The sequence below is a fragment of the Ascoidea rubescens genome, assembly GCF_001661345.1.
Source record: "Ascoidea rubescens DSM 1968 unplaced genomic scaffold ASCRUscaffold_1, whole genome shotgun sequence".
In the NCBI taxonomy this organism is placed as follows: Eukaryota; Fungi; Ascomycota; class Saccharomycetes; order Ascoideales; family Ascoideaceae; genus Ascoidea; species Ascoidea rubescens.
The window spans coordinates 1354393-1372214 of record NW_017962913.1 but is presented as its reverse complement, the minus strand read 5'-3'; the positions used below and the strand labels follow the sequence as shown (position 1 = coordinate 1372214).

Sequence of the window (17822 nt, the reverse complement as noted above, 5' to 3'; positions counted from 1 at the left end):
ACAAAAAAACAGGGCCGAGCTGGGAATTGAACCCAGGGCCTCTCGCACCCAAAGCGAGAATCATACCACTAGACCACACGGCCTGTTTACACCGAGATAAGATCAGTCTCTGTTTTTTGACCCGTCTGCATGGTTTTCCTTTCTAGCAACGCGTATGCAGTCTGTGCAGCATTCTCAACGCAGCAGCGCGTGGCACCCTCCCGCTGGCTCTTGTATCGCGTGACTAACACGTTTGGGTCTCTCCACGGGTCTAGACCTGATTGGCCTGGGCGACATTTTTCCAGCGATTGTGTTTGTAGGAGCTTAGAAAGTGCTATTCTGTTATTCTGTTCTCTGTATTCTCTGTATTCTCTTTATTTCCTTCATTACACTGGTTTTGACTGTTTTTTGCTTTCTGTTATTTGTTATATTGATTTTGTTGAATTCGATTGTGTGGTCTTTCTGATCAGTTGCGAAACACTCCTCAAACACTTTTCATTAACCATCTCTCACAAATCACTAATCACTCGGCACCTTCTGCAATTGCAGTTTTGACACATATTCTCATCACCCACAATGAGACTAAGAGACTCTTATAACAAAAAATCAGACCTACCTTAGTATGTATCGCAATCCCAATCTGAATTTTTTTTTTCCCAAATCTGTTTCAACCACTTCCAATTTCTTTTCGAGATTTCTCTGTTCTAACTTTTTGCAAACTCGTCAAAGCACCAATGTGTCGGAAACTGATAAGTTTAGGCCCATAAAAAAGTACAAAAGATTTAGTTTGTCCAAAATTGTATATCTGATAATAATATTGTTTCTTTTAGTATTGATTTTTCGTAAGGACAAAAAAGATCAATTGGGCGAAATTTTAAAAGACAAATTTTCTAGCGATATAAATATTAAAAAAAATGACAATGAATTAAGATACCCTGATTCATCTAAAACATCGAATCAAAATAATAACAATGATATTAATAATGATAATGATAATGATAACATTGAAAATACTGATGCAATTCAGAATAACAAAAATGATGATGATTATGACCACTATACCGTCACATCAGATCAGATCATAAATAATAAAAATGATATAAATAATGATTCAAATAATAAATCTCCAGATAGTCAGTCTCAGAATAATCGGTCCAAAGAAAACTCAGAAAAAGATGAAGAATTGGAAAAGATTTATCGTAATACTGTCGCTTATTATGATTTAAATGATTTTCAAGGCTCTCCCTTTGGAAAAGATAATAATCAACTAGTCTTATTATGTATTCCACTAAGAAATGCTCAACATGTCTTGCCTCTCATGTTCAAACATCTCATGGACTTGGATTATCCTCACCGTTTAATCGATCTAGCTTTTCTTGTTTCGGATTGCTCAGAAAATGATAAAACACTTGATACTTTATTTGAGTATACAATGCATCTACAAAATTCGACCCTTATGAGCTTATTAAATGAACAAGATGATCTTATAAAAGAAAGAAATAGGAGATTAAGAGGTACAAACGATCTATATCTAAGATACATGGACCCTGATTATGTTGAAAAGATTCAAAACGCCTTTAAACCACCTTATCATTCTGAATTTAATAATCCATTTAGAAGCGTTCAAATTTTTAGAAAAGATTTCGGCCAAGTAATAGGTCAAGGTTTCTCTGATAGGCACGATGTCAAAGTCCAAGGAATTCGAAGAAAATTAATGGGCAGAGCAAGAAATTGGTTAGTATCTACTTCCTTAAAACCCTACCATTCCTGGGTTTATTGGAGAGATGCTGATATTGAACAAAGTTCCAGCTCAATTATTCAAGATTTAATGAAACATGATTACGATGTCGTTGTGCCAAACGTTTGGAGACCTCTTCCAGAATTTTTAGGTAATGAACAACCTTATGATTTAAATACCTGGATCGAAAGTGAACAGGGTTTAGAATTGGCCAAAACTTTGCAAGAAGATGATGTTATAGTCGAAGGCTACGCTGAATATCCAACTTGGAGAGTCCATTTGGCTTATTTAAGAGATTCAGATGGTAATCCTGACCAATTGGTAGATATGGATGGTGTTGGTGGTGTTTCTATCCTAGCCAAAGCAAGAATCTTTAGACAAGGTGTTACTTTTCCAGCTTTCACCTATAAAAATCATGCTGAAACTGAAGCTTTTGGTAAAATGACAAAAGATTTTGGTTTTAAAGTAGGTGGTTTGCCTCATTACACTGTGTGGCATATATATGAACCAAGTGAAGATGATTTACAGGAAATCGCCAGAAAAGAAAGAAAGAAAAGAAGACAACAAAAAATTGCTGACAAAGTTAATTAGAATCGATTTTAATTAACTTTAATCAATTTTATTGCTTTTTCTTCCGTTTATCTCATCTCATCCTAATTCATTCCAATTCATTACAATTCGTTTCAATTTGTTCCAATTTTTATTTCTCTTCTTTATTTTTAAAAAACATATTTTAACTTCATATAACTTTCAAATCAATTTTATATAAAAAAAAATGGAAAAAAATTGAAAAAAAATAGAAGATCTCATTCCTCAAATAAGCTAATATTAATCTTAATAAAATTCTTAGTTTTAAATAAGTTTATTTCTTTCACAGCTTGTTTTTTCTTTTTATTTTTCATTATTATTTTTTACTTCTTTTTATTAAGTTCTACATATTTTTATTTTATTTTTTTATATCTTGTCTTATTTTTATTTTTATTTTTATTTTTATTTTTATTTTTATTTTTATTTTTATTTTTATTTTTATTTTTATTTTTATTTTTATTTTTATTTTTATTNTTTTTATTTTTATTTTTATTTTTATTTTTATTTTTATTTTTATTTTTATTTTTATTTTTATTTTTATTTTTATTTTTATTTTTATTTTTATTTTTTGCCGTTTTTTACATTTTGTTCAAGTTTTGTTTTTGTTTCTCTTTATCCATTTTTTCCTGTTTATTTATTCTACTTTTGTTAAATTTTGGGTCAATAATACTAATTATTTTTTCACTATTTATTTTTACTTCGTTCTTTCTTATTCTGATAACATTTCGTTATATTCATAATAGAATTATTAAACTCTAGTTTATTAAAAATTTATTAAAATTTTTTTAGAAATTAAATAGCAAATTCAATTGAAATATCAACAAAAAATAAAATAAAACAAAATGAAATAAAATAAAAAAAAAATAAAATAAAATAAAAAAAATAAAAAAAAATAAAAAACTTAAATTATTGAAAAACATAAAACAAAATCAATCACTTGGTTTAGTTAAAAAATTTGGATTGTTTTTTAACTTGTTTTTAAAATTATCCCACCAATTGTTAAATTTCATTATTGAAACTTTCCCATTATTGTCAACAAACCCACTTAGATAATTGTAACAATTTGATATAATTTTGTTAGATAAATATTCAATCTCCTCATTATTCAAATTTGGTTTTGAAATTTGATTTGAGTCATTTAACAATTTGGGTTGATTTAATTGCGAGTTTTTCATCTGTTGCAATAAATTCATAGCTTCGGAATTTGGTGAAATTGAAATTCCAATTATTATATACGAATTATCAATAATTCCAATATTATTGATATTACTAAAATTTGAGCTTAAATTAACATTTGAAGTTGAATTATCCAAATCCATGTCTACATCATCAATTTGAGTCAAACTATTTTGATTTTGAATTTGTTTATTTGCATTGGAATTGATCTTGAAAATCGCAGAAGGTTTCTCTAATGATAAACTTCCAAATAATGTAAAATTACCATTAGGAGAATTAGCAATTATGCTATTGGTGGAATTGATATTATTATGATCCAAATTAAAATAAATCAAAGCAGAGTAATTAGGATCAAATTGGATATCTGGCAAAATAAATAATGTTATATGAGATATTTTTGAAGACTTTTCAATTTTAACAAGATACTGGAATTGTTCAATTTGTTGAGCAATTTCAACTAAAATAGTTTATACAATTACAGGCAAATCATGTTAGATATTTGTAAATGAAACCTGCAAAGAGAGTTGCAAACAGTTTTCAGGAAAAGCAGATGAAACAACATACCTTGTCTTCCAGGGCAAATAACTCCAAACATTTTTCTAACTTTCAGCTGTTTATTGTGTGTGGATATATATTTGATAGATAATGTTATCAATGAAGATGATATTGTTAAGGAGCAAGATAATAAATTGCTGATTTGGTGAAAAAGCACGAGACCAGTGGTGTGGAACAAACCAGTGGTGTGGAATGGTGAACCATTTTGGATAGGAAAAGTTTTTCATTTGTTTGGGTTTTTTTTTTCTTCTTTTTTTCTTCTTTTTCCTTTTTATTATCAAGAAAGAATTAAGAAGATTGGAAGTTTTTAAAGTGATGGATACTCATTATGGGTGAAATACTTTGATGTAGCTTTTCAATCGATACGTTTTTTCGAGAACAAAAAGCAGAAGTTTTTACATATTTTCCATCATTCGTGTGCTTGTAATTCATCTTGTGCAAAAGATGGATATGGGAAAGATACTTCTTGACATTCTTAGCATTGTAATTGTTGATTATATTTAGGAAATAGATATGAGCGTAGTAATTGGAGTTTTGATCTTCTTTGGTCTTATCCACTTCCAAAATCATTTTGTATATCTACTTTTCCATTTCTTTTTCTCTCCCTCTTTTAATTAATAATCCACCACGATATACAATCATACCGTATTCTCTATTCTAAAATCGATGTAGATAAAAAGTTGATATGATCAGTGTGATTTTGAATTGAAGAATACAAATTAATTAATTAATTAATACTGTTAATATTGATAGTTTACTAGATCCATCAGGTTGAAATAAAAAAAACTCTTCAAGTTGCGTTATTATGCGTTAATCTGTGTAGTTTTGCATGATTTCTCTTTTATTGGATTTGCAAATATAAAGAGCAAAAATAATTGAATTATTAAATACCGAATTCATAATTGAAATTGAACGAGCAAGTAGCATTGTTCTTTTATCTATATATTTAGTTTTTTTAATTGGATTAGAAGATTGTACTTGATGAGAAAAATGTGTAGTTTATTTTTATTAAAAGCCAGAAATGCGGGACCGTATAAAACCTACCTTGTATCATTTTAATTGGAGCGAGAAGAAAAGTTGTTTTTCTTTTTTTTTGATAATTGAATAATGTAATTAATCTTATGATAATATGGAACTGGAACTAGAAGATTTTGGATTTATTAGTAATAAATTAAGATAGATTAAAATTCAACCCTGATATATCCGAAAACCCATAATTTACCCCATGAAATACGGAGATGATTTTAAAAGATTGAAACTAATAAATAGGAGTAAGAAATTAAGAAAAGATAATTATTTTCAGTTGTTTTAGTTTTGTTTTAATTTTTAAAAATAAAATTTCTGGAGTTAGAATTTGCTAGTGGGAAATTGAAACTGAAATTGAGTGAGTGAGTGAGTTGATTGAGATTCGGGTTCCAAAAAAAAAAAGGTAAAAAACTAAATTTTAATAAATTTAAGACATGATGGAATAATAAAATAAACAGTGAAATGAATTGGAATAAATTAGAATGAATTCAAAATAATATTGAATTAATTCAGATAGATGAAGCAGTGAGGTTGAATTTTTAATATCATATCATAATTCGATTGATTTGTGGGGCAAATGAGTTAATAAAGCATTGAGACTTGCTCAATTAGATCAGCAGCAAAATTCCTAAACAATTCCAAGAATATTTTAAGACTAATGAAAACTTTTATTCTATTTTATTCTCTTTTAATTTAATTTAATTTAATTTATTTTAATTTATTTTAATTTATTTTAATTTATTTTACTTTAATGAGTTTTTGTTAGTTCAATAAGCTTATTTTGAAATCTTTTCTGTTCTTTTGTTCACCGATACTGGAAACAAGTGGGTATGAATTAACGACATAAATGCAGTTGGGTCAATTGAATCAATGAACACAATCGAGGATATAACAGTGATCGAGATGAGATTGCAAGAAACTTTTCAAAAGAAATCAGAGCAGCAAGATCATTGGTGAAATGGCGGCGGTGATGAGACTGTTTCCAACGGGTTTGTGATTTGACGTTTTGCAACAGTTCTGCTGCTGTCGGCACAAAAGCCTTGAGACGTATTGCCCTATTGTGCTGGATGGTCTCGAAAAGCTGGATAATCTGGGGAATCTGCAGCACGTCCATTGTTCGTCGGCGGAAGATGGGAGCGTGCCACCGCTACGGGTGCCTTCCTCATGCTTTTCCTTTCGTTCGCCCTCTGCCCCACAAAGCACGTGCACAACCGCAGTGCACGGCTGGCGGCGCGGCTAGCAGTACCGTCGTGATGGTAGCAGCGGGAATGAGCAGCTGCAGTTCCGCAGTCTGGTCATTTTCGGTGGTCTCGTGCCAACAAAGTAGCTGAGCAGGCAGTATCTGGAGATATAGCTGCTTTGTTGGCACGAGAAAAGTGTTGGTTGCTGAAAATATCCACTCAAGACACAGACATTTCACTAGTTGAGAGAAGAACGTTGTAGATGATCCTGCATTTCTATCATATTTAAACACATGTTGAAAACTGGTTCCTAATTGTTGTTTTTGACACACCTCGACCAGCCAATCAGACAAGCCTCAGCGATTGCGTTAAGTGGATTGAGGTATCTGGATTGCATGGGTGTGAGCAACTGGCAAATGGGCGATGAGCAGAATCCAATCATGGTAACTGGGATGGATTAGTCTGTAAATATTTCCATTGCCAGAATCAAGCTTCTTATGCCACAGCCAAAAAGAAACCATTGTGGAACTATTCATCCGGCAGAGGGCCATCGAAGAGAGCGATGCTCCAGCGATACTCACTACCACAAATGCTCTGCAAGCCTGTAGGAACAACTAGGAACAGCCAGACTACCCAGGACCTGTAGCGCCATACCCCCAGCTCCTCCAGCAGAAATCCTTCCCTGCTAAGACCCAGAGGTGCGACAAGAGAAGCCCTGGTTCAGTGTTGCTTTGGTGCTCAGTGTTGCTCCAGCCTCAAAAGCCCTTACAGGCCAGGAGTGACCCCAGCCATGGAAGCACGCATGTTCGGACTGAAGGAAAAACGCTGCAAAAACTCCCTTTAAACGGATCTGGAAGCGCGCATCTTCTCCCACTGCCCATGCCCCATTGCATATCGAGCGCTGCACCCGTCGCTGTGGCTCTTTCTCTCCAGCACAAATGCTACAATCTCCGCGTTCTTCCGCATGAACCTGCCTCTACAAGCAGCCGGCTCGAGAAAAGTATGGTCATAAAGACAGAAAGAATCAAATGCTCTCTGGTTATTGCTTTTTTCTTTTTTCGACCCAGCTATCAAAGCTCTCTTCTGCAGATGGTTTGTGAATTTTATTATATTTCAATGATATACTCTTGCATTTCTTTTATCTTCGCTTCTGCCGTAGTCCGTTTTTCCTGCTTTCTACAATAATATAAATATTCTTTGTTATCTTCTATCTTTCTCTCTTCCATTTCTACTCTAGCTCTCAACTCTCAACTCTCAACAGCAATACCAACGCTCCCATTCTCTTTTATTCCTTTACTATTCTATTTTTCCTGCTGATATTCCTTGTTGATACACTCTGCTGATATGACGACCGAAACAACTTTTCAATATCAAGACTCCATCAAAAAATTACCAATTCCAGATTTAAAAGATACCTGTGCCAGATATCTCGAAGTCTTGGAGCCTCTACAAACCAAGGAAGAACACGAAATCACCAAAAAGGCTGTTAATGATTTCTACACCAGCCCTCTCTCCAAATATTTGGATGATCAATTAAGAGATTATTCAAAAGACAAACCTTCCTATATTGAACAATTTTGGTATGACTCCTATTTGAATTACGACTCTCCTGTCGTTTTAAACCTCAACCCTTTTTTCTTGCTCGAAGATGATCCAACCCCAATCAACAACAGCAACCAGGTCAAAAGAGCTGCCTCCTTGACCACCTCCTCCTTGAAATTCATCAAAGCCATTAGAAAAGAAAATTTACCTATTGACAAACTAAGAAACAACAGAGCTCTTTGTATGTACCAATACTCAAAATTATTCGGTACTGCAAGAATCCCAACTCCAGATGGTTGTGTTATGCAAACTGACAATTTCTCAAACCACATTATTGTTCTTAGCAGATCCCAATTCTACTGGTTCGATGTTCTCGACAATGACAACAACTTGCTCTTATCCGAAGCTGACATCATGCTTAATTTCAAAGCCATTGTTGAAGACAGTTCCCACACCTCTATCACTGATGTTGCAAAATCAAGCTTTGGTGTTCTCACAACTGAAAATAGAAGAATATGGGCTCACATTAGAAACAAATTATCCAACGATTACGACGATCATGGAAATTTCGATGACACCAACCACAATATCTTAAAAATCATCGATTCCGCTTTATTCATCGTCTGTCTTGACGACATTGAATTAGAATCATTACCTGAAATCTCAAAAAACATGTTGTGTGGTTTATCCAAATTGGAAAATGGTGTTCAAGTAGGTACTTGTACCAACAGATGGTACGACAAAATCCAAATCATCGTTACTAAAAACGCTAAAGCCGGTATCAATTTTGAACATACTGGCGTTGATGGTCACACCGTCTTGAGATTCGTCTCTGATATCTACACAGACTCCATTCTAGGTTTCGCTAAGGCAATTAACAAAAACGCTCCAAGCTTATGGCCTGACAACGAAAACACTCAAAGCTCAATCTTGAAAAGAAAAAACAACGTCGAACTCATCTCAAACTACACTGTCACCCCAAGAAAATTGGATTGGCAAATTGATTCAGAATTGTCGTCTGCTTTAAGATTCGCTGAAACAAGGTTATCCGATTTAATCCAACAAAACGAATTCAAGGTCTTGGAATTTAAACACTATGGTGCCAATAAAATCAAAAAAATGGGCATGTCTCCCGATGCTTTTCTTCAAATGTCCTTCCAAGCCACCTACTACGCTCTTTACGGTAAAGTCGAATGTACCTATGAACCTGCCATGACAAAGGGTTTCTTACATGGTAGAACTGAAGCCATCAGAACTGTCTCAAACGAATCAAACCATTTCGTCAAAAAATTCTTTGAAGCTAACACAACTGCTTTGGAAAAGATCAACTACTTGAAAGCTGCTTGTAGCAAACACAGCACTAGAACAAGAGAATGCTCAATGGGTTTGGGTCAAGATAGACACTTGTATGCTTTATACTGTATCTGGAAAAGATATGTTGTTGATGACAATGTTGAAAAAACTATCACTCCTCCAAAGGAAGCTGCTTCTAAGGACCTTCCAACTATCTTTGCTGATGCTGGTTGGGACAAATTAAACGACTCCATCATCTCCACTTCCAATTGTGGTAACCCATCTTTAAGATTATTTGGTTTTGGTCCAACTTCTTTAAATGGTTTCGGTTTAGCTTATATCATTAAAGATGATTCCATTACTGTTTGCTGCTGTTCAAAACACAGACAAACACAAAGATTCCTTGATACCTTAAACTCCTACTACATTGAAATTGAGAGAATTTGGAATGAATTTAAAGAAGAAGAAAGCATCTTATCCAACTTAAACAATATGAAATTTGACAAGATCAACCTTCAAGAATCCGTTTCTATGGGTGGTGTTTCATGTTCCAGAAGTAACAGTCTCGAAACTGTTGGAAAACTAATTGGTAAAGAAGTTGTTACAAGCAACAAAGAACTTGAAATGGCCAAGAATTATCTTTTAGGTGGTTATGGTTATTTTGATTCCACTGGAAATGATGATAAGATTAAAAGTGTCACTCACGACGTTAATAACATTGAAAATCTTGATCTTAGTACAAAGAAACAAATTGCTGGTGTTGAACAGAGAAAATTTGTTAGATTGGCTGAATATTAAGCTTGTTTTAAGTGTTTTAATAATATTTAATATTTAATAGATGAATTATCAATTCTATTAATGTGATTTATATAAATAATTATGATATTTCCAAATTGTTTAATTATAAATATGGTTGTTCTTTTGGTTGTTGAGAATTCATATCTGCATATTTAATTTTTTTTCTCAAATTATTTTCTTTTCTTAAACATTTACTTTTTATTGTCAATGATTCTTTATGTTATTTTACTTTACTTTACTCTACAATTATATACATTTATTTCCTATAAAGCTATACAAAATACAGTTTAATATACTTCATTCAAATTACAAAATTACAAAATTACAAAAAAAAGTAGAATAAAGACAGGATCAAAATTAAACAAAGTGGATAGTATTTCTTGAACATTGATACTGACACTTTCAACTTTTCATTTTCATTTTGCTTGTTGATTAACTCAAAGAGTCTACAGTATTGCCACCAAACCACGAAAATCGGTTCAAAAAAAAAAAAAGAATCTATTAAAAAGACCAAATACATTGTTTTTTTTTCTTTCAACAATGATTATATATCACCATAAATAAGTTTCCGCTGTCTTGCTCTAATTCTTTTGTAAGTTTTTTTAATTTTTGCTTTGGTTTAAGCCTCTAATCTTGTCTTATCGCCTTAAAGAAAACTGAACAGTTCATTTAACAAACCAAACAACCGGTTAAATTACTCAAATCTAGATGAAATTCCACACAATTTCAAGAATTTGAAAATAAAGAGGTTTAAACATAGTTTACATCATTGAAAAACAAAGAAAAAACAAGTTAAAGAGCTGAAATTAAAACGCTTTTTGAGTTGGCTGATGATCTGTCTAATTATATATCAATTGTTTTACTCGGGGAGTCCTTAAAAACAAGTCCATGTGTACTTTTCTGATTCTAGTAGCAATTAATGAGCAATTACCCAATTTTTTGACATTGAATCGAAGAAAAGAACAACCCAAAATGCTTTGATAAACCAGTTGTTTTAGATTAAAAGTTAATCTGTATTTTTTTTCCTCAATGGCAAAACATTTTCAGACACCAAAAGCAAAACAATCAAAACAGAATTCTTCTTATCTTAGAAATCAAGCTATTTGGTAGTCATGGTTTTGCAGCTCTCAAACTTCAATGGTGCTCAGCACAAACACCAATTGATTGATATGAACATCAAGCGTCATGACCACTGAAGTTCCGGAAGAGTGTTCTCCACATCCACCTGAGCAGCCTGAGCAGCAGCAGAGCCTCATTATCCAAAGCACCACCTTTTTCACCGAGACAACAGCAGCTCTCCCACCAATCCAAGTGAAATCAGCCAGCAACTTGGTTTGTTTTGGAGATCAAAAGAAGATTCACAAAAAGTCTAGAAGTAGCCAATGCATCATTCTGCTGAACAGCGCATGAACATGCACAGACCAGCCCCGAGGGTCTCGAGGCAGTGGAAGTTGAAGGAGTTTGGAAAAGATTGGGAAAGATTGGGAAAGATTGGAGAGAGATTGGAAAACCTGGAAAGGTTCCATCTGAGAACAGAGTCTTTAGTCTCTTTCGTACATGACTGGATGGTAACATTATTAGCAACCACCCAGGGCTTAATTCGCACCATCTGTTGAGCTTAAATAATACCAAAGACATATAAATCACCATTTCTCCTGCAATCTTAATGTTTGACAATCTTGTTTTTCAATAATTTTTTTTTTCAATACCAAGATTCACTTTTATTTAATTCACGTCTTCTCATTGCATTCATTTTCATCCCAAATTAAAAATGTCTGATTTACTTGATAAATCTACTGGAAGACCCAGAGCAGCCAAATTACCTCCTACTCACAGAACTCCAAACACTCCTAATGGTTATTACTACGGAAATTATCCCTCAGAAGATGGCCCCTTTAGAAATAGCTTATTTACAAATCCAATGTATCCTAATATGCCTTATTCATACACTCCTTTTTACCATTTATATCCCCAATCATGGGTTCCTTGGGACGAGGAGGAGAATGATGGTGACAACAAAAAAGATGCAGAGCCTGAAAAGAAAAAGGAGGAAAAAAAAAAAGACGAGCCAAAATCAGAAGAAAAAAAGCCAGAAAAAAAACCAGATCCTCCTAAACCAATTAGAGTCGGAATTTATAATGATACTACTAAAGGCACCTATGAATTTCCTTATCAATATGTCAAAACTTGGGCAGGTTTGTCTCAATCTTTAAAGCAAGCGTATCCCGAGCTTACAAAAGATATTGAAAGTAGTAAAGTTGCAATATTTATTGAGGATTCTGGTTTATTTATTGTTCCCGAGAGTTGGGAGAAATTTGTTTCATCTGGCCTAAAAATTAGCATCAAAAGTCTTGTTAAAAAACCTGTAAGAAAAGGTCGTGCTGGGGCTTTGGGTGGACTTGGTAATCCTTTTGCAGGTGCTGGTCCTTTAGGTGAGTTTCCAAAGGGTCCTCTAGGTGGTTCAGCAGGAGGGCCACTAGGAGGTTCAAGAGCAGGTCCTCTAGGTGGCCTTTCAGGTGGTCCTCTAGGTGGTGCGCCTCCTGATCTTTTAACTGGCCCTGGTATTAAAAGATCTGACTCACTTGGAAAGAAATTGTCAAGGAAATTGACTATCGACAAGAAAAAGTTTGCTAAAAAACCATTTGTTGTCTGGGCCGCTTCATGAAACTGACAATATTTTGACTATTTTTATTTTTATTTTTATTTTTATTTTTATTTTTATTTTTGTTTTAATTGTTATTTTTTTATTGATATTAGAAATGTAAAATTTTTTTTTTACTTTATTGCAAAATTGACGTTATGGCATTGATTACTTTTTACTACATTTTTCTTCTATTGGGATATCCTTTATTAAAGGGACTTTTATAACATATATTTTTTTTACTTTTTTTCATATTGGTTTCTGTTTTCGCATTAAATCTAACCTTCACATGCTTTAAAATTTTAAAAATTAATCTTTTTCTTATCTAATCTTGTTTTTTTGTTTTAAGCTCAATTTATTGATATATTTACAATAGAGATTTTAACAACAATAGTGATAATAATATAATGATAAACATAAGAATAAAAAAAAAAACAATAAATTATAAAATGATACTAAAATTGTAATTATTTCCATTCAACACTCTCTGACGCTAGTTCCAAAGTACCCTCTCTTGTCTTACAACCCCCAATAAAACCTGAGGCATGAATAAAAACACAACCTTCAACACCAGTAGCCTTTGAAAGTTCTTCATCTCTAAGTCCTCTCCAAGGTTCGGGCAAGGCCTTTCTACTTGTGAATGAGGTTGGATTGACTGGAACTGCAGCAATTCTCCAACTATTTGTTACATCGGGAAACAAAACATAATAAATTGAATCAGATTTGTTGTTAGCCTTGTTTTGTCTTTCCACTTCTTGGAGATGTTCTTTCCATGGGCAAAACCTATCCAATATTAAAATTCTACCAGATGAATGGGTCTCGAATCTTTTATCAAAAGCTTCTTGAACCAATTTCAAAGCACTGAACCAAGAACTGTAGTTGTGCAATAAGTTGATAAATTGCTGGCCCATCACATCACTAGCTACCAAAAAAGATTTGAAGAAATCATCTTCAGTAGAATTTGATTCCCAGTTGGGATTTAAGTTAGCAACCACTGAAAATAATGTGACACACTTTGTATGATATTTGGCAGCTGGTGGATAACGTTCATCAAAGTCATACTCATGAATACCATTATCATTGGCGTCAATTGCTTCAATAAACTCTTTGTACATTTTCAAATACAAATTGTCAATTTTTTTCTCATCATCATAATCATTTAGCACGGCTCTAATTACATCTTTTCCAAAATGCTTGAAAATTAAACCTGCTGATGATAGTTTGGTATAGTGTTTATTATTAAAAGTTTTGTAGAAATCTCTTTGATGGTGGTCAAAGAATTTAACGCCATCATATTTACCACCAACATCAACGACAATGTCGGCTTCTTCCCATTTTTTTGGATCTCTTGATCTAAATAATTGTGCATTTTTAAATCTTGGTAAAAGTTTTAACATATAATAAGACAAGGCCTCGTCAGCATGGAAATTGCCTGAGTGAACGCAGATTTTACGTAGTTTTGACATTTCCTCTTCTTCTTCTCTTGTCAATTTTTTATCTTCAGCAAGAACAGTTTTTTCTTCACTCATCGTGCTATTTTCAACTTTGTTTTCAGTAGATGGCTTGGATTTTGGGCTTTCAGGTTCTGTCTTTGAGTCAATTGAAGGAAAAGTTTTGCTAGATTTATGTTTCTTTAATGGAGGTTCGCTAACAGACATTATGTTCTTAACATATAAAAGCTCTGAGCCAACTTCCAGATCTGTCAAAGATAAAAAAAATAGTACTGAAAAAATTAAAAAAATCTCACACGTGACCGGTTTTTGAACTTTTTATTTGTAATGATCAGGATATTAGAGGATAGAGGATTTTGCTATTATCTCTTGTATCGTCGATTCGGACAATCCCTTGCATTTATATTAGCCAGCACCAAAAAGACCACAATGTTGAAGTTCAAGTTAGACAGAGCTAAACTTGATATATTAAGAGTATGTTTTATTGGAATAGATTTTTGTTTCTAGTGTGTTGTTTCATAAGAACTAACGTTTGGACGATTTTCGACCCGATGACTAGTTTGCTTTTTATTTATTCACTCCCATAAGTATAATGTACTATGTTGGTATAGATACAGATAAAAAATTTAATGTTCCTGGGTTTTGGCCAGATCCAAAGACCTTGAACAAAATACCCACCGAACCTCACGAAATCCAAGCCGAATTGGCTAGAATGAAAGCTGCCAGAATCGAGAAAAGAAAGAGGTTGGAGAAGAAAGCTGAAGAGCTCGGAATAGATCTCAACAATTTGGATCAGTATGATGGTGGAAACACCAAATAGCTGTTGGCAAGTCTAAAAATCCCAGCCTGGTAGTCTGTACATATCGTTCTTTAATATAAATGCCCTTTCTCTTATCGGGGTTTATTTGCTTTTGTTCCTTCCTCTGGGCCCGCCAAACTGGTCTCGTTTGGACACGTGCACGTTGCTTTTCTTGCTTTTTACGGTTTGTTGAAGATTCTGCTTCCAGAACTGCGAACAGAGACAGAAATAGTGGCGACAGTTAGTTCTGAGACACAAAACAGACCAGAAAATGGGCTCAATGCAGTTGGTGGTTCCCTCAGATTCTGCTTCTACCTCTGAGGCAATTCGTTCGCAGAGAGATGTTTCAAATTTTTGGAATTTTGAAGATGGAAAGATCCACATATTGATCTGTGCTACGGGATCAGTGGCCTCGATTAAGATACCATTGATGGTTCAGAAATTGTATGATTATTACAACTCAGACGAATCTAATCCTCAGGTTTCAATCCAGCTAATATTAACAAAGGCCTCAGAGAGCTTTTTGAATGATCAAGAATTTAAGATTCCCTCAGATATCAAAATATGGAGAGAAGTTGATAACCTATATTTAATTAAAAACACTAAGACTTTACTAGACTTACAATTGGTAAAATGGGCACATATTTGTTTGATTGCTCCAATTTCTGCCAACACCTTGGCCAAAATTTCAAATGGACTAAGTGATAATCTACTAACGACTGTTATAAGATCTTGGAACCCGAAGAAGCCAATGGTAATAGCTCCCGCAATGAACACCTTTATGTATCTACATCCAATAACCAAACTTCAGCTAGATTTTATATCCAACAATTTAGACTGGATTGAAGTGTTATATCCTATTCAAAAGACTTTAATATGTGGTGATGTCGGTGTTGGCGCAATGAGGGAATGGAGTGAAATTATTGATATATTGATACTAAAAATTGAGAATCTTGACAATTGAAATTGGGATTTTTGAAATTTGGTTACCTTCCATATTTAATTTTTTTTGGTTTTCGTTATTCTTACTACACAAACATATAAAAAAGAAAAAAAAACTTTTATAGTAACACTATAAAAGCAAGTTTCAAGTAAATTAAAGTAAATTGAAGTGAAATTTATTTTTTTTTATTTTAAACCAGTATCATCAGTCAAAATATTCAATTTTTTGATTCATTTATTTCAACCTTTTCAGCACTTTCAGAGACAGATTCTAAGTTTTCACTTTCTTTAACGGTTTTATTTTCATCAAAATTATTTTCAACTGGACTCTTTTTTTCTAATGGCTTTTTATTATCATCTTTTTCCTCTTTTTCCTCTTTTTTTTCTATATCATTTTCATTGTCTTTTTCTTCTTCGGTTTTTTGACTATCTTGAACATCAGATTCTCCTGGAAGTATGAAATCGTAAGATTGGTCACCACGGTAATTATCAATAAATCCAAAAAATCCATGGAATTGATTTTCTTTGATTTCTTCTTCATATATCTTATCATAAATGTTTTTCATTTTGAATTCCTCCATTTGTGAATCGTATCTTGTAAAATCAATCTCCTTGTATCCGAAGTCAACCAATCTAGAATTATACCCATCATACACAGGGTTTTCTAATAATAGTCCCAACGATGGTGCTTTGGGTATGTTCATTTTTTTAGCTTTAAAAGCTTCACTGATTCTGTTCAATGGAGTACCACACCTCACAATAAATGTAGCCATTGCAATCATTTTACGAATTTGGTGAAGCATAAAAGATTGTCCATGGATTTTAATAGAAACCCATTCAGTATCAGTATTAGGAATAACAAATGGCTCTGATACGGTCAAAGATTTCATAAATCGATTAGATGACGGGTCTTTAAATAACTTTCCAATGGTAAAATTATGAAAATTATGATGCCCAACATATTTTGATACTGCTTTTCTAATCAATTCCAATCTTTCAGAAGAAATCCTGTAACTTCGGCGAAATTTGTTTTCAATGGCTTTTAATTCTTTAAGAAACAAAAAATTAGGATCATTTTCATCAAACTTTTCATCCTTGATAGCATTTTGAGCCTCTTCAATTTTCTCTTGAGTAACGTTTTTCTCTTCTAAAGTTTTAATAACAGTTGCCCACCACCGATCTCCTTCAGAATCTGATCGCTTAGTACCAGGATACTTTTCAGCTGCTTCTTTAATTTTCTGTGCCAAATGCGAAGTTGGTCTTGGTGGTAAAAAACAAAATGTGGGTAGTAGGTATTCATATATTCTAGAAGAACACATCTTTCTTGAGTCAAATGACTTATTGGTCCTTTCAATACCCCAGATTCTAATTTGTTGAGGTAGATTGTCATTGATTTTTTGCACAATATTGGGATCTTCAATAATCAACTTTAACGAAAGAGTATTTCCTGCTGCATGAACACCTTTATCTGTACGAGCAGCTCTTTGAAACCCATTTTTTTTCAAATCAGTAGCATTTTCTTTTGAAATAGCACCACTATCAACAAAAGCTTTGAAGATAGCCGATTCAATTGTCTTTTCTGGTCCATTGAACTGAAGACCATGGTATCCTGTTCCGCAATAACCAAATAAAACAGCAACTTTTCTTTTTGGTTTCCTTTCTGATTTTGGAATAGGATTACCATTTTCATCTAATGCAGGTTCACGAGCCCCATATTTACTATTTTTTTTTTTTAGCTTGTTAGTATTATTTTGCTTTCATGTTATTATTGGCAAGGTTAATAGAAAACATACACACATTTTATCCGATTCCTTATCAAACTTTTGTTTCTTTCTTCTTTCGGTATTATAATTATCAGACTTTTTCTTTCTTCCATTCGCAAATTTTCTTTTAGAAGCTTTATTGGTGTTCTCCAGAAGCTGTTTGTCTGAAGAAGATTCACTAGCTTTCGAAAGATCATTGTTCTCTGTAGAAACTTCAGAATTAATTGGAGCCACAGCAACGTCCTTTTCTATTTTAGTTCCAACCGATATAGATTCTAGATTGTTTTGATCCTGTTCAGTCATCTTAAGCCAATTTTCCAGCTCAAAATGATTTCACTGCAACTCTTTAG

General features: G+C 33.2%; 9 protein-coding genes and 1 non-coding gene across 10 annotated transcripts; 5 read left to right on the top strand and 5 right to left on the bottom strand.

The window, feature by feature from the left end:
• Window positions 1-11: 11 nt before the first annotated feature.
• On the bottom strand, window positions 12-83 carry ASCRUDRAFT_t3. Its single transcript has one exon. It is a non-coding gene; the product is annotated as a tRNA-Pro (tRNA).
• A 250-nt stretch (window positions 84-333) lies between these two features.
• VAN1 (Van1p) lies at window positions 334-2350 on the top strand. Its single transcript, XM_020191107.1, has 2 exons — window positions 334-599; window positions 709-2350. Exons 1-2 carry the CDS (start codon window positions 556-558, stop codon window positions 2306-2308), a joined length of 1644 nt encoding a protein of 547 aa, XP_020050101.1. The 5' UTR covers window positions 334-555; the 3' UTR covers window positions 2309-2350.
• An 884-nt stretch (window positions 2351-3234) lies between these two features.
• OPI10 (Opi10p) lies at window positions 3235-4076 on the bottom strand (the record flags this gene model as incomplete). Its single annotated transcript, XM_020191439.1, has 2 exons — window positions 3235-3938; window positions 4046-4076. The coding sequence occupies 2 exons, from the start codon at window positions 4074-4076 to the stop codon at window positions 3235-3237; spliced, it is 735 nt and encodes a 244-aa protein (XP_020050100.1).
• Window positions 4077-5897: 1821 nt separating this feature from the next.
• Window positions 5898-6176, bottom strand: ASCRUDRAFT_78813 (uncharacterized protein; the record flags this gene model as incomplete). The annotated part of the gene is made up of 1 exon (XM_020194297.1): window positions 5898-6176. The coding sequence occupies one exon, from the start codon at window positions 6174-6176 to the stop codon at window positions 5898-5900; it is 279 nt and encodes a 92-aa protein (XP_020050099.1).
• Window positions 6177-7587: 1411 nt separating this feature from the next.
• Window positions 7588-9876, top strand: YAT1 (carnitine O-acetyltransferase YAT1; the record flags this gene model as incomplete). Its single annotated transcript, XM_020194296.1, has 2 exons — window positions 7588-9616; window positions 9674-9876. 2 exons carry the CDS (start codon window positions 7588-7590, stop codon window positions 9874-9876), a joined length of 2232 nt encoding a protein of 743 aa, XP_020050098.1.
• Window positions 9877-11297: 1421 nt separating this feature from the next.
• Window positions 11298-12608, top strand: ASCRUDRAFT_73567 (uncharacterized protein). Its single transcript, XM_020192349.1, has one exon. The coding sequence runs from the start codon at window positions 11648-11650 to the stop codon at window positions 12539-12541; it is 894 nt and encodes a 297-aa protein (XP_020050097.1). The 5' UTR covers window positions 11298-11647; the 3' UTR covers window positions 12542-12608.
• A 376-nt stretch (window positions 12609-12984) lies between these two features.
• On the bottom strand, window positions 12985-13983 carry MYG1 (Myg1p; the record flags this gene model as incomplete). The annotated part of the gene is made up of 1 exon (XM_020190191.1): window positions 12985-13983. The coding sequence occupies one exon, from the start codon at window positions 13981-13983 to the stop codon at window positions 12985-12987; it is 999 nt and encodes a 332-aa protein (XP_020050096.1).
• A 577-nt stretch (window positions 13984-14560) lies between these two features.
• Window positions 14561-14788, top strand: PET100 (Pet100p; the record flags this gene model as incomplete). Its single annotated transcript, XM_020190198.1, has 1 exon — window positions 14561-14788. The coding sequence occupies one exon, from the start codon at window positions 14561-14563 to the stop codon at window positions 14786-14788; it is 228 nt and encodes a 75-aa protein (XP_020050095.1).
• A 250-nt stretch (window positions 14789-15038) lies between these two features.
• Window positions 15039-15731, top strand: ASCRUDRAFT_67856 (flavoprotein; the record flags this gene model as incomplete). Its single annotated transcript, XM_020191438.1, has 1 exon — window positions 15039-15731. The coding sequence occupies one exon, from the start codon at window positions 15039-15041 to the stop codon at window positions 15729-15731; it is 693 nt and encodes a 230-aa protein (XP_020050094.1).
• A 196-nt stretch (window positions 15732-15927) lies between these two features.
• PUS1 (pseudouridine synthase PUS1) lies at window positions 15928-17775 on the bottom strand (the record flags this gene model as incomplete). The annotated part of the gene is made up of 2 exons (XM_020191199.1): window positions 15928-17428; window positions 17507-17775. The coding sequence occupies 2 exons, from the start codon at window positions 17773-17775 to the stop codon at window positions 15928-15930; spliced, it is 1770 nt and encodes a 589-aa protein (XP_020050093.1).
• Between the last annotated feature and the right edge of the window lie 47 nt (window positions 17776-17822).